The 21,839-nt window shown below is 39.1% G+C and overlaps 1 protein-coding gene across 5 annotated transcripts in view; it reads right to left on the bottom strand.

Moving 5' to 3' along the window:
• Window positions 1–7,131: 7,131 nt before the first annotated feature.
• The window catches only part of LOC109486261, a 56,997-nt gene continuing 42,289 nt past the window's right edge, over window positions 7,132–21,839 (bottom strand). For 2 of the 5 annotated variants that reach the window (XM_019790010.1, XM_019790012.1), the window contains exons 10-18: window positions 20,391–20,558; window positions 19,291–19,444; window positions 18,484–18,759; window positions 14,851–15,183; window positions 13,809–13,883; window positions 13,214–13,395; window positions 10,141–10,243; window positions 9,504–9,713; window positions 7,132–8,973 (exon numbers count right to left, since the gene is read on the bottom strand). In XM_019790010.1, the coding sequence (XP_019645569.1) occupies window positions 8,855–8,973; window positions 9,504–9,713; window positions 10,141–10,243; window positions 13,214–13,395; window positions 13,809–13,883; window positions 14,851–15,183; window positions 18,484–18,759; window positions 19,291–19,444; window positions 20,391–20,558 (1,620 nt within the window). In that variant the 3' untranslated portion in view covers window positions 7,132–8,854. The remainder of the gene's footprint in view (window positions 8,974–9,503; window positions 9,714–10,140; window positions 10,244–13,213; window positions 13,396–13,808; window positions 13,884–14,850; window positions 15,184–18,483; window positions 18,760–19,290; window positions 19,445–20,390; window positions 20,559–21,839) is intronic. The other 3 variants (XM_019790013.1, XM_019790014.1, XM_019790015.1) reach the window with 3 other exon arrangements.

Genomic DNA, 21,839 nt, shown 5'->3' with positions numbered 1-21,839 from the left:
CAATTTGGCTAGATTTTTTTGCGGAGAATGGAAGTGTAAAGAAAGGTCTAAAGCGACAATTTTGGGGGCGATTTGGCAGTCGTACAATACGAAGAGGGTAACAACATGGAAATTTGAATTGATGCAGCCGGCTGAGATACAAAGTTTTTTGGGGGGAGAATTTAAGTACAAAAGTCTAAAGGGACAATTTGGCATTCAACTATACAATATGAAGAATTTTTCAGTGTTGCTTGTTGTGGAATTGAAGTCGCCGGCTACAATTAACGGTTAAATGGCTCCTCATGAAAAAAGGGAAATGTGAGTGCAAGTGTGTGCATATGGAGTGTTGTCTCGTGTTAATAAAAAAACATACTCACACCTCCCCATCTTCTTTCATGCAGGTTGAGATCTGCTGACTAAAGTCTGGTCCTTCATCCTGCTACAGTCCGGTCTCCGGATCATCCACAACGTCATCTTTAAATTAAGACAGAGAAACAAAAGTCAGTGCGTTGAAAACAGCTTTTGGCCTTCGAATCAAAGCTCAGAAGCACCAGAACAAAACTAGACGACATTATTCCGTCGTAAGTTCTTTCCGTAGATTTAACGGTTTCAGCTATTTTAAAACCTGAGCCTCACTATCTATCTACAGTATCTTGTTTTACTTTTTACCTGTGAACTGACTTTAACCAGGAGCGTCTTTTTGGGGCAAATGGCAACTCAACATCCTTGCCATAAGTTCTTTCAGACAAGATTTAGCGGTATGAGCTATTTCAAAACCTGCCCAAATTTTCAAACTAACACTGAAAACTATCTGCCCGAAGTACTGTAACTTGAATGCGGGTTTGTACAGTTCAAGTAGAAAGCCTTTACATAACATGTCAACTCAACCTCTCTAACAGTCTATCTACAGTATCTTTTAGTTTTTACCTGTGAAATGACTTTTTAACGGCAGCGTCTTTTTAGGGAATGACCATTCTGGGGCTGTCGCACGAATATGACTTTTTTTGCTGTGGCCATGTGCAGATTGTTCTCCCATTTATTAATCCGATGTTTTATAAATTGAAGTCAACAGTTTTACTGTCATCTTTTAAGCGAATGACATGTGTGTTATATGCCTCCGAGTTTTAACACAGCTGAGAAAAAATGTAAGTTTCAAAGCATTGTCTCACCTGTACAAACTCTTCACTGTTTTGCTGAGCATGAGCCCTTGTTGCATCTCGTTTGGACAGAAGTCACCCATCATCACAGGTTTTTCCCAGGCAGGACTGGAACATTAGGACACACCTAACCATACGTAAGAATCATTACATTAGTATAGGGTTTTAAGGGCATCTCAAGACAACACTTTAACTGACCATAACAATAAAATCAATGGAACTTCTATTTGCTGGAATGGCTGTAGAAACTTAAAAAAAAAAATGTTCGTACATCTTAAAATTTTGACTCAATCATTGTACAAATGGTTTTTATTCAGTGGGAACATCACATATATACAGCATCACTTCATCAAAGTAAGAAACAAAACATTAAATCAGAGCCTTGTCTTGTCTCCTCTCTTCATAGTTATCTGCCATCCACCTTCTGGCATGGCAACAGACATCTTTGCCCATTTTCGGCATGATGACCACTGTCAGAAGGCAACTAAATTCCTTTTTTTTCCAAAATCAGGCAAAACTTAATACGCAGGCTGATGTCATCCATTAAAATTACTTGCTGTGGCCTTAGCCTCATCCCAGAAATATTGACAAGTGCACAGTGGCAGTACTAGCTAGTCATTTACTCAAATAACCAACAGTTGCCTCATGATATGTCTTGACATTTTTCCACAATATTCTGATTGATAAGAAATAACAAAATGCTAAAATAATGCAAACTGGAGCTGTAATTGCACCGCCCTGATGTTTCAGGGAATTTATAGCTTTTCTCAGAGCCACTGGGCACAATATGATAAATTAGAGTTATCTCGTAAGTTTTCACCAAGAAGTTAAAAATGGCATGAAGCGGCATATGTAACGTTGGAATACATGTTCTACACAGAAACTTTCAAATTGGCTATCTTACTGAGATTCAATGCAGTTTGAGGCATGTCCATTGTGACATTCGTTCATAAGTCATCATAAAATTTTCATGCCATAGATTATTCAAGCTGAACTATTAACTAATTGTTCATTCATTTGATTGATTGATTCAGTGTTTACATTTCTCAAGAATGTGGGCATTATTAACAGTTGTGCTTACTTGGGAAAACTATTCGGCTCCCTCGGTGTCTCCAAGGAAAACTGCATTCTTCAAATCTTCATCTGACATTGCCCTCAGTGTCTTCGGGTCATCTGGTCTGCATTGGACCAAAGTCTTCTGTCATCACGAGTTTCTCCCAGGCAGGACAGGAACATCAGGACACACCTATCCATATGAAAGAATCCTGATCATTAGTATATGGTTCTAAGGGCATCTCAAGACAACACTTTAACTGACCATAACAATAAAATCAATGGAACTTCCATTTGCTGGAATGGCTGTAGAAACTTGGGAATTTTTTTTGACGACTGGTAGTACATGTGTTATGCCTCTGAGTTTTAACATAGCTGAGAAAAAATGTAACGTTGGAAGTATTGTCTCACCTGTACAAACTCTTCACTGCCCTGTGTCTTCAAGAAGTCGCCCGTCATCACAGGTTTCTACCAGTCAGGACAGGAACATCAGGATGCACCATTCTATGCATGATACGGGATAATCAGTACAACGCAACAAGCAACCAGGTACAGGTGAATATAGAAAAGTATGTTAAGTATATGAAGAAAACTTACTTATTGGATCTGCATAGGCAGTTTCTAGCCAGTAGTTATAACACTCTGTCAGACACAGTAACTGCTGACCATATATATAGACCCATACTAACTTTATTATTTGCCATACATTGTACCCGTGGCAATCATTGTGCAATAAACTTTGACTTTCAAAGTTGGAAAGGTCAAAAAGTTTGAACATTCTTCAAATTGCTATATGAAGAAATCACAAATTTGCCTAGATTAGAACAATATGAACAGTGTTGTTGTTCTTACATACCAGCAAAAAAGGCCAAGACAACAACAACAAATGGAATCCTGATATTAAATATACTCACAATACAAAATGTCCCACAATAATTTGTGTGCGATGAAGGAGATGGAAACTCCTTGGTGCAACATATCGTTCCAAAAAACGCAAATTTCTGCAGAATAAAACGGTTCAAATGACGAATTATAACGTGGTCTGTTGCTACAGGTTTGTTGGAAGTACAAACATGACATTGTATATTTATACCCTGGATGCCAAACTAGTATCGAGCCGTTAGCCGTTTTCCTTCGGCAACCAAGAGCCCTTCGACCGCCTATCTAAATTACCGCTACGGGGGAGTTGAGCCCGAGAGGTTTGTAGTCCGACCCTTTAAATTAAAACGCAAACTTCTACAAACGAATTATAACGTAGTCTGTTGCTACAGGTTTGTTAGAAGTTCAAACATGTACATTCAAGGAGCTAATTTGAGCAAGAACAAGTCTTTTTCCATGGCAGTCGCCATTTTCGTTCCCAGTCTCCACAGCAAAGTCATGGCGCTGCAGCCGACGCACAGCGGCGGGACAAGTATCCAAGCGCAAATCTACGCCGACTGAACACGCACCATAATTCAACTTTTACAGTCCCAAAACTGACGTATTCCTCTAACATTTACCACAGGTTCCATCTCGATGCCATGCACAAAACAATCTCTGCACCCTTCTCTAGTATTGTGCGGCACTACTTTGTGCCCGGACTACTTTTGAGGGGTTCGCCCATTAATACTGTGTTGTGCGGCCTTAGTGTGGACCTCTCCTTGGTGCTGAACTTACCATCAATTCCATGTATTAAGTATTGCAGTTGTGGCCTCAATACTTTCACACTTCGCATGCCATGGAAGACGTAATGTCCCACCTTTTCTAAAATTACTGGGTTTTGGGAGGTTAAAAGAAGAATAGTTTTTTCTTGGTCTGTAAGTTTAGTATTAGATTAGTGTCCAGATTAGATTGGTCGGGGTGAATATTCACATCATTTGTTTAAGTTCTAAAACCTACTTTCGGCAATGGGCTACAGAAAATTCAGGGTGGGGGAAAAGAAATAGCAGAGCAAAATTACAGTCAACACTTAATCAAAAGTAAACAGAGTATCATGACCATGGAAAAATTACAATGAAGTAACGTTACATCTCACATAAAATACTTCAGAACAGTCACCAACCACACACAAAAAATACAAACATCAGTTCAACATTCAAGCACATCTCATATTGACAGAGTATTATGGGAAAGGATGGCTTACATAATGCATATAAAACAGTAAAAGGTACAAACAACATGTTCATGGTAATTAACATAAGATAAAGGTCTGTAAAAGGCAAATTAACTACCATGAAGGACATCGAAAAAACAGCTGTTAAATATCTGTACTCATGATGATTTTGTAACCGGGTGGCTCATCTACAAATTTCGAAACATTCAGAAATTAAACATTTTGTTAGTTGACTGTTTCATTCATACAAGGACTAAAATGAGCGTATCTACATGTAATGTACAGTCATGTTCACTTGGTTCAAAGCGGGCATGAAAAAAGCGCCCCCGACGGCGGCTTTACTAAGTGCATGTTTAAACCCAGGGAATCGTCACCGGCAAATAATTCACGCCATTCTGTGTTTTAGCTTCATTTCATTGCAACGAGTTGAGCCCAAATAGTCAGGAGAACATAAATGACAATCTTAAATGCGACTCACCTCCTTAAACGCATGTAGCCCGTCTTAAAAGACGAATTTTAACCACCGAGTTCTTCCCCGTCCAAGCACCGTGACTCGCCATCTTGCTCTGAGCAGCAGCGTGGTCTTACCACCTGATAAGGAATCACCATAATTTGCATTTCCTCAATTAACTAATTAAGTTAGATTGAACACCGGTGTGATATTACTATATTTACATTTCTTTGGTAAGCTTCTAAACGTATTAGACCAACGCTATCATCATTATACCATATATTGTAGAACGGTACTCAAGTTCAGTTCAGTAGCAAGACTTTGAGAAAACGAACCGGCTGGTGTACATATTTAAGGGATCCAATGCAATTTCCGGGCGGCAAAATAGACTTTTCAAAGTCAATTTTCTGGTCATTCTTTTTATGTAGCATACTAATAACTTTGAGGCAAACATGCGATGTCGCTGACAAAAAAAAAAAGATTTCATTTGATTCCAATCCTAGGCTGGCTCTAGATTTAACATCTGGAGATACTAAAAACTTAAAAGGGTCGACTCCTACGGTAGCCTCTTTGGGGGCTATTTGAAACGCTTCAATTATGAAACGAAATTTCCCAAAGAATGGCAGTAAATGTGAATATCTGGTAGATTCTTGATAAAGAATAGTTTTGCCGCCCTGGGATTGCACCGAAGGTCTTTAATTCTTTGATCGTAACGCCGATCAGTGTCCCACTGTGGTGTGTGCGCAAAGAACTACGAGATACTAGTACGCAGCTACCCAGCATTTGAATGGCGGGGAATAGTTGCCGCAAGTAATTTTGAAAGCTCTGTGCTTTTTTCTTCTTCTTTCGAATCCAAGAATGTAATTACCTACAATGGACCAGAGAGTATTCAGGACAATATTAAGTACAACGTACCACCAAAGCTGACGTGGCGCGTCTTCCTGGGCCGATTTTTTCCAGCGCGTTCTTCCCTCCATGCACACTCGTACTCGCCATCTTGAAACGGCGTGCTTGACGCACAGACCTGTGCCACCTGTTAATCATGAGCTAAATTTGAGTTAAATCGGTGATTAAGTTGTAATTAGATTCACAACAGACCAATAAGCACCGCTCATCCAGGCCAGACAAACCTCATTATGTTTTTTTTAATAATTTTAATAGTTCTTTTGCTCATCATTTAACTTTTAAATCAAGGATGGACAGCTACCTTTAGTAATTTTCCAACCAAGGAGATTAAGTCAAAAAGTAAGATTTAACCTCCTTGGTCCAACAAATAATCTTTGACATTGCGGCAATTTCATCTTCTAGCTAGTAGATGTCAAATTCGTTGGACTTTCCCGACAATTTAAGATTTTTATATATAATGAAGCCAACTTTTTGCCCACCTTTAAGTTTCGCACACTTGCATCAGTTTCGGGATGCCCAGAATATGTCACTATATCTATAATAGAATCAGCTTAGCAAGGACATTATGCAGAGAATGTCCTTGAGCTAAGCAAGCAGTGCTGCAGTTCTGTAGTCAACTGCTAGAGGCGCTTTTGATCCATGCAATTCGCCTTCGTATGCCAGGCTTGAAACTTCGTAAGAGTAAATCGATAAAAGGATACCTCTACCAACCTTTACCGTGGGCACCAAACTGATAAATCGAAATAAAACTTCTATGTACGGCTCTTCTCTTCAGTAGCTTTTGTAGACAATAGAAAATGTACGACAGAACTGTTGAAACGTATTGAAAATACCTAGCGTTTTCTGGAAATTTTGGCATCGATGAAGTAAATATCGTAAACCCCAAGAGAGCCTAATTCCGGGCTGCATACCGAAAGTGGGGCTCACACTCCCCGGGTTTCGGGAATGTCAAAAGGCTCGTACGGGGGTTTCAAGTTCTAAGGAATATTTCATATATTTCATATTGTGTCTTATAAAAGTGTTAACACGCCGAAAACCAATTTTATACTCTATTTCATTGTTCTTTTATGTTTTGTAATTTGCAATTAGCCTCCGGGCACGAATTTGCAATAAACTCTTCATTATTTTCTGTAGGCTTTGAGTAAAACAATCAAGGTAACGAAATGTTCCCGTTTCTTAAGGCTAGAAAAATATTCTACTGCGAGACTGATTTTCATTCATATACTTGGGTTTAGTTCTGTTTGTCAAATACATGCAATAATTCATCATACTGCAGTGTTATCATGAACATAACCATTTTTGAATGTTATATATCTATTTCAAAGCAGTATCTTATCTCCAAGCAGATGTTGGGAGGCTACATCATGACGTTTTCCTAGGTGCCGGTTTCTGTCACAAACCGTCTGCCTAACTAACTTAGGGAGGCAGTTTGTAACAGAAGCCTTTATCTATAGTGAAACTGAGATTAAGAAACACTCAGTCAAACATCTGACAACACTTGTCTTTTACCCTTTTATTCACACTTTTTTCTGGCATCTACTTGCAAATCTGCTGATTGTCTACTCTTCGGTTTACTTACAAAGGTACAGACTTCCACTCCAAAGCATATTTACAATCAGAAGTTTACTAGTAAAGCCTGCCTGGAGTGATATTTACACTTCAAAGATAATCAAACTTTTTTACCACAAGAAAAGCAGCAATACTGAGGGGGAATTAACCATGTGTTGCAAGTTACCATATAATGCATAATATTCCTACACAATACCAAGTACATTGAATGCATACATCTTAGCATAATTATTGCAGCAGGAATTATTACTAAAATGTGTGGACAGGTGTGTTATGCATGTAATTACGCAGACAAGATACGAGTAAAATCATACATTTGTTTCCATGTGTGTGCTCTGTTGGTTCACATTTTTATCCTTTGTTAATACACGGGCATCTTTGCAAAGCAGGAGTAAAGAGAGAAGAGGTGGGGTATGTAACAAGCAATCTAGCTGTTTTCAGATACATGTAAAATGTTTCCTATCCTTAACGACAGAGGTATTGACAGTAGCAAGCAGAAATATCATCTTAAGAATATAAATCCATTACACCAAAAACATGTATAACAGCATGGTGTACTTTGACATTTTCCTGATCAACTTTACTGACTATACATTGTGCTGACTTTACATGGTGCTGACAATCACTATGTATGCTTCCTCACAATCTCTACTATAGAATATGTTGCAAAGTTGAATCTGGGTCACTTTCTTTTTTTCATTCTGTGGCATAGTTCTTACATGTCCTTACACAAAATCTACCAAAGACAGACAGACACTACCTCTACTGTGCCTTGTTGCTAGTGCAAATCTGTTGCTATAGAGCATTTGCCTACATGTACATACAGAGATACAATTCATTATATCAGACAATAAGAACCTTAAAGTGACTTCTATGACAATAAGAACGATTTCTGATAAAATCACAAACTTATGTTTGGACAAAACATTGTTATATGAGTATGCAGTTCATCCAAAGCACACCAAACAGTGACAAGGAATGTACCATCATTCCTTTGCAGAGGGAAGAGGGAGTTTTTCGTGAAAATCTATCAGTTAACAGTCAGTCCTAAAAAAAGCATATGATAGTGATTGTGCTTGGTCCTACTTATAATTTCTTACAATCTGTATCTTTCTTCTGCGAACTTGCTTCTATAAATTACTATACAGATGTAATTCTAAAACATCTGTCTTTCCTGATCCATCCTTCACAAGTAAGAATCTAATCAAGAATACATTATGTACTACAAAGAACATAAATGTCTAATACCCTGGTAACACTTACTTTTTAGTTTTAGGTAAGGCAAACAACCATCAGTCTGATGTCTAACACACACTTGTAAAGTTACAGTCTATCAGGATATGCATAGTTTACATCTCATTTGAATTTAATGCCCAAACACATAGTTTTGTTATAAACTGATGCCACCACTAGTTTTTCATTTACCACCCTCAAAATCTAATTTATGATGTTGCAAGTAAAAATTAAAACTAAGGTAAATCCACAAATTAATTTTGAGTCTTAATGTGTCAGATTCACATTTCTGTCTGTTGAAAAATACTGGTTCTTTGCTACAACCGTATGTAGTCTTTCGTAGCTAAGCACAGAACGTCTTGTCTGATTTGATGACTATATTTGGTTCTGGTTGTTGGGGGAGGGGGGCGGTACCTAGTTGGAAGGATCTGGTTGGCTCCTCTTGAAGTCCTTGAGCAGGTCGGACAGGCTGTTGATGTCCTGCTCACTGTCCGCGTCTCCGTCTCCCTCTATGGGCACGGGCAGGGGCTCGCCTGTGCATGGGGAACAATTGATTGGTTGATTGATTGATTGATTGGTTGATTGATTGATTGACACTTTGTGAACACTTGCAAAAACCAGAACGATGGTATTACAATGAAAGCTCATCTGTGTTGGCAGAATCCATAGTTGTAAAGCTTGAGCTTACTTCCAACACAAGGTTGATGAGATCGACTTTACAACTTTACAACTGTTGAACAAACCTGTTGTGCTTCTAACAAATGGAAAATAATGTCACTTCAGTCCAATTGTCAACCACTTTAGGGTGAATAGTACCTCCTTGTAGTAACTGTTGTAGTTCTTCATTGCTGGATGCAGTGATCATGAATCTGGACAAAACCATTCTGCACCAGGTCTTTCCTTACAAAATGTTTTGTTTTTACACTTTTATTTAAATAAAACAAATGAAAACTGAACCATTCCTTACACCTGAAATTTAGGTAAAAGTAACGCAAAATGACACGTAGAAAAGTAGAACATTTTGCAAGCTGATAATCTGGAAAAAAACACTAGCTGTAGTTACCGACAAACTCGTCACAGCTGGGCACCATCCCTCGGCCTGCCTTGGTCCCTTCTATCGTCTCTCCCAGCTCGTCCACACACCAGCAGTACCCAGTACTGGCGTGGCACTGCAGAGGGCGGTACCTCCCGTCCTCCGTACACTGCGGGACGTACTGGCCAATCAGACCACTCGCTTTGGCCTCCAGTCTGTCCTGGGTGCACTTGGTCTCGCCTGGTGGGAAGAGGCAGAAGAAAAGGGTCAGATTATAGCACCAGTATCAAACAAAACTGCAGAGAGTATATTACTAGTACAGTAATGTGCACAATTGCACATAATTGCACAATGTGAGACAAAAGTTATTGAAGGATGGAGCATGACAGGAGGAATACTGTGTGTAAATCTTGGTGCAGTCCTTTAATACTACTATAGCTTGGCAATTTGTGAGATTTCTTTATGATGGCCTTTTTTACACACAAGTTTTGTATTTTCTTTTTGCTGTCAACCTTTCCGTGTCATTAAGTTGCAATATTACAATGATTTTTCAACAGTCTTTCTCCCCATTCAACTTTCAACACAACCACTTTAATTGCAGTAAGATGAAATCACACTAAGAAAGACATGTGAAGAGAGAGGAGTGCAGAGCCCCAGAAACACCTACCACCATCTGTACTTGCTCTTTTACCTGCCAGGACAGGAGGGAGGTTTTCAGCTTCATCAGAGTTCTCTGCCATCTCCTCATCTTCTGTGGGAATGTGCATGGGCTGGAGGAGAAGGAACGACAGCTGTCAATCAGGAGTAATATGCTATGCTATGGCTAAGTTTGTTTATTTGTTTGTTTGGTTCACATATCACATAACACATCAGTTTTGTACATGTTAAGTACAAGCTGCGTAGTACCAGACTGTAAGGTTTGTACCACTCATTTCCACCTGAGTGAAGTGAGGAAGGTCATGTAAAGTGCCTTACCCAAGGTAACATGGGAAGGATTCGAAAACGGGACCTCTTGGTCCTGAGCCGAACTCGCTACTGTTTACGCCATACGACCCCACTACCACTGAGTTAGTCAAAAGACCTTTCACGGGTGACTCCTCTCCCCAAGAATTGTTACTTTATTTTTACCAGAACTTTATCTGTATCAATATAGAATTTAAATTGACAGCGTGCAATTGATTATTCCATGTAATAATGGCCATAGGAAGTACCAAACTAAGCTTCAATGATAACCATACGTCACACAATGACTGATATCCTATATTTCTCTCAATCTGTTAGACTCTTTGGAGACAATTCAGGATATCAGACAATTTCATCTAATGGGTATGTTGACAACATGATCAATCATTTAATTTTATTGATCTATCTTATATACTTCTTGAAGGCAGGGAAAGAGGGAGGTCTACTAAGCCTTCTTAAATATCAACACCATATTACTTTTGAAGTGACCCACTAACCCACTGAAGACACTGTCTCACAACATTAATGAATGTATACATGGGGTAATACATGTACTGTAATCTACTGCAAAGGGATTAGAGTGTGGTTTTCTTACTTTAACTATTCATGGACATTTGGGGGTTCTCATTTTCAAACAATCCATATGCAGCATCATATATATGAGGTGGACACTGTGGATCACTTTATGTTCACGGTTTGAGAAAAATGGACATGCTCACGGAACTATATGTTCGCGGTGGCGGCAGGTGCAGAAAAAAGAAAGCCAGAGATGTTCAGTTCGTGGTACTGTTCGAAGTGACTGCAAAAATTGCGGATATAAAAGTACCGCAAACAAAAATCACGATTTACAGTAGTGTGAGGAGAGTTCTGTCATAGAGAAATTGCAATTAAGTCTTGTCTTAATTTAAGGCTTAGTACTCATTTACTTTCAGGGGATTTTTTTCAGCTGTCTAATCAAGAAAAATAATGAAAACCCAAAGGTTCTGTATCAGGAATGTTTGATGATCCAGCGTTTGATTACCCACCATGGTAATTACATGTAGATAATTGGTCCCATGGGGGATGATGTAGCCAGTTTTCTGCCTTCCTGACTTCCAACAGAAGATTTGGCTTGTGCTGTCTTTAATCTCAGATTGGCCCAATTCATCTGTGAATAATTCCATTGGGTTGGTGGATGACTGAATTTATAGTAAAATTCTTCATTCAGAACCACTCGTATGTATCTTCAGTGCACATTGAACCAGTAACACCTAGCTTCAGTGCACAGTAAACCAGTCATAATTGCCCTGATGAAGATGACAGATAGTCAATGACACATTGGCTGTTGTTAAAGAGGTTGTTGTGAACGAAGAACTTCTATTCTGATTTGAAAAAAAAATCACCATTGTATGCATGAATCAACCCCAAAATGTCCTATATACATGTTGCTTTTGTAACAGTTGTGGAAAATCCATGCCTTCTAGTTGTTTATCAATAACATTTTATGGAAACATAATTATTTAACTTTAAGCATTTAGGTTACAATTTTGTTCCATGAGTGTATCAAAGATAGAATTCCTGTTTTATTTCCATTTTTATTTTTCATCTGCCTGCTGCACCAATCTGCAAAACTCTGAGAATTCAACTCACTGACTCACTACCCGTTTTCTTCATGTACTGGAAAAGTACATGTAGCTCTCCTCAAACATGGGTCACACAACTCCATACATCCCCCCAGCGGGACCACAGTTGAGCTTTACCACTGTACCGGATCATGCCCTACTTTTGTAAGGAGCAGCGGCGGGCCAGTTAAACTGTGATGTGAGTACTGATAAGAAAGACGTTTATTCAGTTTTCCATCATAGCAGGGGCTCAGGATCCCAGAAGGGAAATCCTCAGTACCATTTAGAGCTGGAAGTAAGCCTTCAATTCGGCGATAAGGCCTTTCCTTCTCATTTTCTGTGGATTATTCTTCTGCCATAGAAAGAAGTAGACTAAGCACTGCACATCTTGGGAGACTTTAAGGGTTTATGTCTCTCTGCTGACTACATTGGCATACTTTGTGAAGGCTTAGTGGAGGAGACTGATGCTGCATGTATCCATAGTCCCTGACCTTTGAGACAAGGATGGGACAAGGTGAGGCCTTAGGTGACTTCCTCCAAGGACTCTGGGGCTAAATGTCATTTTGAAATTCTACTGTTTGAAAGGGCACACGAGTAGTGACAAGAACAAACTTAAGGTATTATATACATTGTACCACATAACCATTCATACAGCAAATGATCATGAATAATACTAGGACTTTTTTTGTGAATGGTTGAAACTTTTCACTAAGCCAACAGCAATGAATGAAATATCTCATCTAAAGGAGAGTCAAATGAACAGAAATATGGCTTAATGTGTACTGATGAGTCAATACACAGGATATGGTAAACTTTCTCCATATGTCTCCAAATGCACGTTACATGCCCTGTACAAATACTGTTACAAATGTATCAGTTCTAAAGATGTTTCCAAAGCATGTTTCTTTGACCTGAAGGAGGGTAAAGCTATTTGTTCTCTTTATTCAATCCAATATGTTGTAAAATCAATCTTCCTTCCCACTGGACTGATACAGGTATTCCCACTGTCAAGTGAAATGGTCAGTAAGATTTCATTCACCCTTCAAGCTGACAAACATACAAACAGTCAATGAAGCACATAACCCCTAAAGGCAACATCTGCTATAACCAATACAAGTCAGAATGCACGGTGAGTATACAGCAGGAGAAGGGTTAAGCCCAAATCCTATCTCCCACCTTTTCATGGAAGCCAAAAGCCCTGTAGAACTCTGGGAGCTCAAGCTGTCCATTTCCATCTGCGTCAAAGGCCATCAGGTCTTCCCTGAGTGGCAGCTTAGGACCCAGGAAGTCGGCCATGTCTTCATAATTCACGTGCCCGTCCCCGTTGACGTCCCAGCGAAAGAATCCTATCTCCAAAGCTGAACGATGAAGACCAGACAAGTTTGAAAGTCATTAATAGTGCTGGGGCTAGCTGAACAATGTCAATGTATAATGTATATTTTCTTGTGACCTGCACTTAACCAAGTGGGTATACATTGTGCAATAAAAGTCCTCTTTCATTTATTTACTGTGAATGTTTTTGCTGATGGCAACTTGGCCTTAGACTCACTGCTCTTAATGAATGTCATGGAGAATAAATTTGTTGTAGTCAACTATAATCTCTTTACACAAGCATCCTGGCAAAAAGTTGCTACAAATCAGGAAGTTGCTGATTTGTCAAAGCAAAAAGTCAGAATTATTTGATAGTTAGGCAACTGTTGAAAAATGAAAGATGGTCACAAAATTGCGTCTGGGTGTTTAGAGAATTCAGGTTGTAAAAGAAGGGTCGTACCATGTGGTGTTTCGTATCCTTTCATAGGGGGGAGATGGGGCCACTCAGTCGTCACCTCCATCACTACAGTAGGCTCTAGAGGGGAAAACAAAGAAGATGTCATACAATACAACATAATCTAATTAGATATACATGTACATGACTTGGACAAACATTTGCTGGTAGTAGTAATATAACATAAACTTTCTACTACTAAATCAACAACTTTCTCATTTGCATTCTACAGATTGCTTGACTACCCTTTAATTTCAACTGCCCCATGAAGTTGGACCCCAAAAGCATTCACCACAATAAAACCCAAAGTCAGGATTGTTCCATGAGTATATTTATGGGGGATAGCCTAGACTTGGGTTGGTTTAACTTCAATATAGTGTTGAACTACGACTCAAAAGGACAGAGAAATGGAGAGTCAAAAACACTGAATGCACCTTCTGGCGAAGGTTCACATTGATGAAGGTTATACTGTGAGTAATAGACATCCACAAAATTCTCAGAAGGGTCAGATGTTTCAGATAGCCTCTGCTATCTTTCATCAGTGACTGAGGATGGTCAGTGAAGAAATGGACAATGGTCAATTTCTCAGTCACTGAAGAACTAATAGCAGATGCTATACTCTTTAAAGTCCGTTTATTCAGTTTGATTTATATGTATTACTGCACGTTCTGAAACATTAATCAAATAGCCCTTAGGAATCTGTGACCTTTGACTTCAGTACGGGTGAAAAATATGAGAAAAGCTGAAAAGGAGGTTAGATAATTACCCTCGCTGACCTCTAATCAAGTACTGATTCTGTATCAGACAATTTTTTTGAAGAGTTTAGAAGAGTTTGCTCGCTGCAAAGCCTTCTGGGCACAGAACTAAGTTAGTGGGAGTACAGATGTCTATGTTAGGATCTGGTGGTGAACATTGTTTTTAAGGCCAATGCCTTGTGACAAGTGATATACAATGCTAGTAGACCTACATGTAGGAATATTACTGAAAGTTAAGTACAACATTTTGTTTAATATTAAGAACTTGAACAAAATGAAACACATATTAGTACCTGTGGCATTCCCAACAGCCTCTGTTTCATTTAAGGCTGAATTCCCACCATGCAATGTTTCATTCCCATCATGCAATTCACCCTCCACACTCATGACAGCTGTTGTGTTTGTGCCATTCCCATCATGCAACGCGACGTCTAGTTCGGTGACATTGAAGGACACAGTGACATTGACGGGGGTGGCGAGAGTACCGTTCAGCAGGATTTGAGCGACGTCGGTTTTGTTGGCCTGCGCCGGTTTGGTGGCCGCCAGCCCGTCCAGGATGGCCTTGGTGGAGCTGAGCAGGGACTGGATGGAGGCTGAAGGGGACGTCACGACCTCCGCACCGTAATCTGCAGGACAAAAGTACACATTACATGAGCTAATCAGTCTCTGTAACTTGTGTAAGTCATTATCGCATACAGACTAGGACATAGTACTGCAAAAAGAAAGGACAGTATAAAGACTTCAGAGAAGCTCATTTTTGAGAGTTTCTGAGAACTAAAGAAAAAATTCAAAGCATACATGTAGCTGGCCTTGTAATCTCCAATGTTGGGTTACATTTCTGCCCATTTCTATGACAATCAGCTGCCACAATGGAGAAGGCAGTTTGTCACTGAAGTGGGCAGCTAACATGACTACAGCTAACAAAACAGCTAACAAAACTAGCTAGTGGATACTAGCTGAAACGTCTGACCGTTTCCAAAATCATATCCAGTTGCTTGAGTAACTGCTTTTTGGCGTATCTTATTACCTGGATGTCTAAACTTAATCGACGAATCCCTGAACTTATATTTGTATTGATTACCATGCTCGCTCGCTTTGTACTGATTAACAGATCAAAGAAAGTAAACTTTCTTGATCCACCATTTTAGGTTGACTTTTGGGAAAATCATAGGCTGGTTTTGAGGATTTGACCACTCCAGATTGTCCTCAGAAGTCTTTTAAAACTACGCAAATCCATCAACAGCAGCTGTTGTCACATCTTTTAATCTATCATTTATGGATGTATGAAAGATAGAGTCAGTGCTAATCTCAGGCTATTTGCATGTACATGTATGATTCCTCACAAAGCTACCTTACCATATGGAAACACACTGTTTATATCTAGTTTAAGAGTAAACCTGAAAAATATTTAAAGTCCTTTTCTAGTCTGTGTTGTACTATGAAGAACATTGAAACTTCTCTTTCAATGTCCATGTAGCAATTTGATTTGACAAAATTGTTGCTTAAAACAAGAAGCAAGGCACCCAGTTTAGACCTTGTTAGACTAGTTAGAGCTGTGCTAAGTTATACCTGTCCAGTACTTTTCTCTTTGTTGTACTTCAAATCATTCTGTTCTAATAATTTCCTTCTTCAAATAGTCATTTGATTTCATTTGAATGAACAATTACTTTTCTCCTGCCTTTGTAAAAAAAGGCAGCTCTGCTTCACTGAAGTAGGTTATAGCAAAAACAACAAGATCACAAACCAGAGTAAGTGGAGTATTTAGAGCAAAGAATCGACTTTGTTTAGATAACAAGATTTGCGCTAATTTACTCCCACAAGTGACATCTTCACTCACTTAAAAGAGAATTTGAATAATTCATCCAAAAATAATTGTCTTCTATTGAAATTGCTTTCTAGAATATACATTCCATTGATGTACAAATGTACCTCCTGCTATGAAAAAAGTGAGCATGTCACACGATTTGGTGACATCTGATGCCAATTACAGTTACATGTAATCTTCAACGATTCCTTTTTAATACCGACACAGAGGATAGCTTTGAAGTGCATTTGGACTGCAAAAAGGTGAGCAGCAGGACTTGGATTAATTAAAGGACTGATCCAGCAGGGACTAATTGGTAAAATTGGTGCATTTTCCACTCAATGGGTAAGGTAAGGTTCCATAGCCTTGTTAAGGCTGTCGGGGCAATGGGTTGTGTATAGGGGGTCTGATTTATTAAAGGACCAATCCAGTAGGGACTAATTTGGAAAATTGGTGCATTTTCCACTCAGTAGATAACCGTTTTTAAATTGACAAAAAGTGCATGATCAAAGGATTTTTAACAGGTCAGTGTATGAAGTAAAATTGAAGGTAAAAAAAAACACTTCATGGTTTTTGCCTGCAAGACAGAGCTACATGTAAGTAGGAGTTTGGCCATTGTGTTGTAGTACAAGTTATTGGCTAAGTATAACTTACCACGACCATTATTGTCCATAATGTGGATATGGCAAACTTTGCCCTTTTAAACTCTACGGAGGCAGCTGGCACCAGCTTCTAATTGGCAAGTAAGTGTGCCAGGGCTTGGTCGTAACACGCCTCCAAAGCATGTCAGCCAAAAATGCTCAGACTTTAATTTGCAATAACCTTTCCTTCGGACCCTTTGGGTCATCAGGTCATTCCTACATTACATCAAAGCCCACTGACATGAACATTGGTGACATACGGTCATAATCATACATGGCAAGTCTCCAGGAAAGCCATCAGAATGCAAAACTGGGAGAAAGAGCAATAGATAGGGGTGGGGGGCCTGACCAGATCATATTAGTATATTACAATTTTCATGAGCGCTATCTTGCAGCTTTCACCTTTTTCTTGGAATAGACAGTAAGTTACTGTGTTTGCACCCTCCCCCTCTATATAAAGTAAGTTACACATTAATTTCAACTTAAGCAATTTTACTCTCCTTAAAGTTTGCGTCAAGCACACAGTGAGCTTTACTGACAGAAAATATTAACAGCGCAAATATTTCAAGATTGATAGCAGTTTTTGAGTAGTTTTAGTGATGTGTCTGGGTCATAACAACTATTGATATAATACACCTTTAAAGATACATAATGAGAAAAGAAATGAGAAATGAGAAGGTAAAGAGAAATGAAAGAGACTTCACATAAAGCACTCCTCACTAAAAACAGAGCATACCAGTGTGAATTATAAAGGTCTTAACCCTACATGTGTAGATAAATGGCTAATGGTTATAAATGACACTGACAAAGGCCATATACAATGCATATGCCAACTGAAGCACGAAACTAGAGTTTACGTGGCAGGTAATTTTTGACCTCAAACACAATAAATTAACTTTATCAGGGCGTCATGCTCTGATTATGTTTTGATCAAGTCACGCTCTGATTATGTTGTCGTCAAGTCATTGCCATTCTTCCCACAATGATTAAAGATTGTCGTGGGTAATGTCATTAGGATACAGCTGGAGACTGAATGAAAGAAGACTTATTTCAGACCATGTAACTGCTAGATGAAAAGAAGCATTTGAATCATACTGTTGATTAAAAGAAGTGCATTGCATAATAGCCTGATGAAGCAGCATTATTCATTAGAGACAGAATAATTTCAAATTGACAGGTTATTAAGAAAGTGACATGTTTTAGCAAATTGTGTGAGAAAATTTTGACAGTATTGCAAGTGAAATTTTTGAGGCAGCAAATTTAGATACAAATTTGAGAAGATTCTGGCAGTTTTAACAGTGAGGCAGCTCAGGCAGCAAATTTAGACAGAAATTTGAGAAGATTTTGACAGTTTTAACAGTGAGGTAGCTCAGGGAGCATACACTGTATTTAGCCAGTAATTTAGGAAGATTTTGACAGTGTGGTTGCAAAATTTGACAGAAAAAAATCCGATCAAGGTGTCTGTTTTTGCATAGTTTCACCTTCACAGTTGGGCAACATGCCCCTGCCCAGATTGGTGCCTTCTATCTCCAGTCCATACTGATCCACACACCAGCAGTACCCACTACTGGGGTCGCATTGGAGAGGCAGGTAGCGCCCATCCTCCGTACACTGGGGGATGTATATCCCATACAGATCGCTTTCCACTGCCTCTAAGTTTTCCCTCTGGCATTCTGTCAGTTCTAGGTTCATCGCCGGCGCTACAACTGTCGTCGATTCTACACCAATTGGAGTCTCAACATCCTCAAAACCTACATCTGTGGATAGATAATAGGTAATGCCATCCATCTACATACTACCAGAGCCTTTTTATTTTCCTCCACCTCACCATACCTAAGGAGATTTTCTCACCCCCCGATCTTATGTTTATAGTAACTGTTACATATAAAGCACTTTAAAACAATCATGTGTATTTATCATAAATTGTATAATTTCAGAAGAATTGCTTACTTTAATGCGTTTATAGAGATATATGTACGTTTTTTGTACCTAAATGATAGTCTTTATCTACAACTATCCTCTAGAAGTGTGATACAACAAAATCAGAAAGTCAGTCTTGGTAGTTACATGTTAGTTACATGTTAGTTACATGTTAGTTACATGTTAGTTACATGTTAGTTACATGTTAGTTACATGTTAGTTACATGTTTGAAGGTAAAAGTTTTGATCCAACACAAGATATTGTGACTGCTCAAAAGCTCTAGGTGAGAACAATCTCTTGTGTTGGAACAGACATTTTAACTTTGAACAAACACAGCTTTTTGATGGAGATAGATAATAGAACTCACCTGGCCCGATGTCCAGTGTGTTGTTGCCTGCTGTGATGTTCCTGGAGTTGAGAAGCTCCACGTCCATGGTGTCCAGAATGTTCTGTACTGTCCTCAGTAGCTGGGAGACCTGGGCCTTCACCACCACCATCTCATTACTGTGCTGGGATGTTATCTGCAGAAAATCAGTCAATGTTTTGTTTGTTTGTTTGTTTTATTTTGCACATAATGAGTAGTAAAACGAGCATGTAGTAAAATTAGTATGAACTTAGCAAAAGAGAGCATGACAAACGAGGATATGCGGGGAGAAGATAAAAAGCCTTCATGGCCTGTTCAGGATCTTCCATTGACAAATCATAATGGTAATTTAATCCTTTTTCTGACGTCTAACCACATAACCAATGCGAATTTGGTTCCACATGGCTACATGAGCAAGATCAAAGTTAAACCAGAGGCGCTGGGACGTAATCTGCAGAAAACTAACAGCCATCATTCAACCTTCTGACTGCTGTAAAACCATAACCAGTACAAGTTTGGTGCCAAACGTCTACCTCAGCAGGCTGAAGGTTATACAATCTCAGAACAATTGAATCAGAAGTACATGTAGTAGTGGTATATCCATTGTCATCAGTATGGGGAATCTTTATGTCATTACCAACAGTGTTGTGCTGTCCATGGTACTGAAGATGTAGTGCAAGTTTATGACACTATTATATGTTTTCTATCAATCACATTGAAGTTACAGGAGTCTATCCATTGTAATCAGTACAGTGAATTTTATTGGCATTACTGACAGTTTTATGCTGTCCCTGGTACTGAAGATGTAGTGCAGGTTTATGACATTATTATATGTTTTCAGTTAATCACATTTAAGTTACAGGAGCCTATCCATTGTCATCAGTATAGTGAATTTTATTGTGCTGTCCATGGTACTGAAAATGTAGTACACAATTATGTCAATGTTTTTAGTCAATCTCATTGAAGTTAAACTTAGTATTGTCACAGTAATGATTTCAGATAGAGTCCCTGTAAGTGCCTTGGGCCTACGTGTATCAGGTAGAGAAAAGGCCACAACATTCTGCAACAGACCATAATATTCTGCAGCAGACCATAATACTCACCTCCCACAGGTTGTGTATAGCCTCCTCCAGCTCTGTGAACTGTTCCTGGCTCACGCTGTTCTCGTCCTTGAACTTCTTGGCTGCGTTAGCCAGGATACCCTGTAATGAGTTGACTGTCCTGTTGCTCAGCAGGTTGCTGTTCAGGTCGTTCAGGTCATCCGCTTGGGACTGTGGACAAGTGTTTGTACAGGAGTAAGGAGTCACCTTCCTCAGGGCAATTCTGACTGCACAGAATTGCACAGCACAGGAATCCCTGCTATAGTATTTACGTAAAGTATTTATATATCTAGATGGTTACAGGGTACGGTATCTACAATGTGGTCCCAAATTTGCTGAATAATACATTTAGTTGTGAAAAAAGAGTCTCTTTATTCAGTAAAAATGATCATGAACAAGGTGTTGACTATAACCCCCTTGGCATGAACCAGTATTGCTTGATTGAAGGTCTGAAAAGTGGACAGATAGAAGGAAAGATTTTGTATGAACATGGGATCAAACTTCCTTCCAATTGTGCATTTTTCCTGGCTTTTAAGTCATCAACTTTAGAGCATTCGTATGGACACAATAATGTTTCCCAGAGTCTCAAAAATTGTCGGAGCCTCAAGAGTCAAGAGTTGTTAACGTAGCCCATCCAATCTATATCAGATGACCCAGGGCAACTTAAAAGATTGAAACAAATGCTTTTAGCCTTGCCGAAACACTAAAAAAATGTTGGCTTCAAGACAAATCTGCAGCGTGATGTTATGAGAGGCAAGACTGAAAGCCCTTGTGACACAGGAGGTCGACCTTCACTAGAGGTCAACCACTATCTGTAATCCCAGCTGAGTCCGGGATTGTCAGACTGTCGTTCCAGCAACTTTCTCATGAACTTGGGTGTTGTTACCCAAACTCCTTTAAGTCCTCCATCCATTCTTCTTACTCACATACTGGAATTACAACATCCTACACTTGCCTTACATATTGACATGTCACCAACAATTCGGTACAGGTCAGCTTAACTCAAGTCCTGGTAAGGTATGGGCCAACATCCATTCTTCTTACTCCCATACTGCAATTATAACATCCTGAACTTGTCTTACAAAATCAAATGTCACCAGCAATCCAGCACAGGCTACATGTAGCTACACACAATTCTAATATTAATAAATAAGGTACATGTTGGCTGACTGATGTATTTGGTGACAGGAAGCACCTTTTGATCATATTTACAAGATGGACAATCAGATATGGCATAATAATACTACATGTAGCATTAAAAACTAAATTAAGAATTAATAGGGACAGTGGACTATCGAGGGCTGTGGAAAGCTTTGCAATTACATTGTAATTACCAGCAGATCTCACACAGTTTATGTAGGTTATAAAAACCATGAAACTGAGAGTTACAAGTACATGTACACTAAGCAGTCGTGTCACTTTTAATTACTACTAGCTTGTGCCAGTTAGATG

This window comes from Branchiostoma belcheri, unplaced genomic scaffold (assembly GCF_001625305.1).
Source record: "Branchiostoma belcheri isolate BF01 breed outbred unplaced genomic scaffold, Haploidv18h27 scaffold8, whole genome shotgun sequence".
NCBI classification, from domain to species: Eukaryota; Metazoa; Chordata; class Leptocardii; order Amphioxiformes; family Branchiostomatidae; genus Branchiostoma; species Branchiostoma belcheri.
The sequence above is the reverse complement of the archived record's forward strand: the minus strand, read 5'-3'. Positions and strand labels throughout refer to the sequence as shown.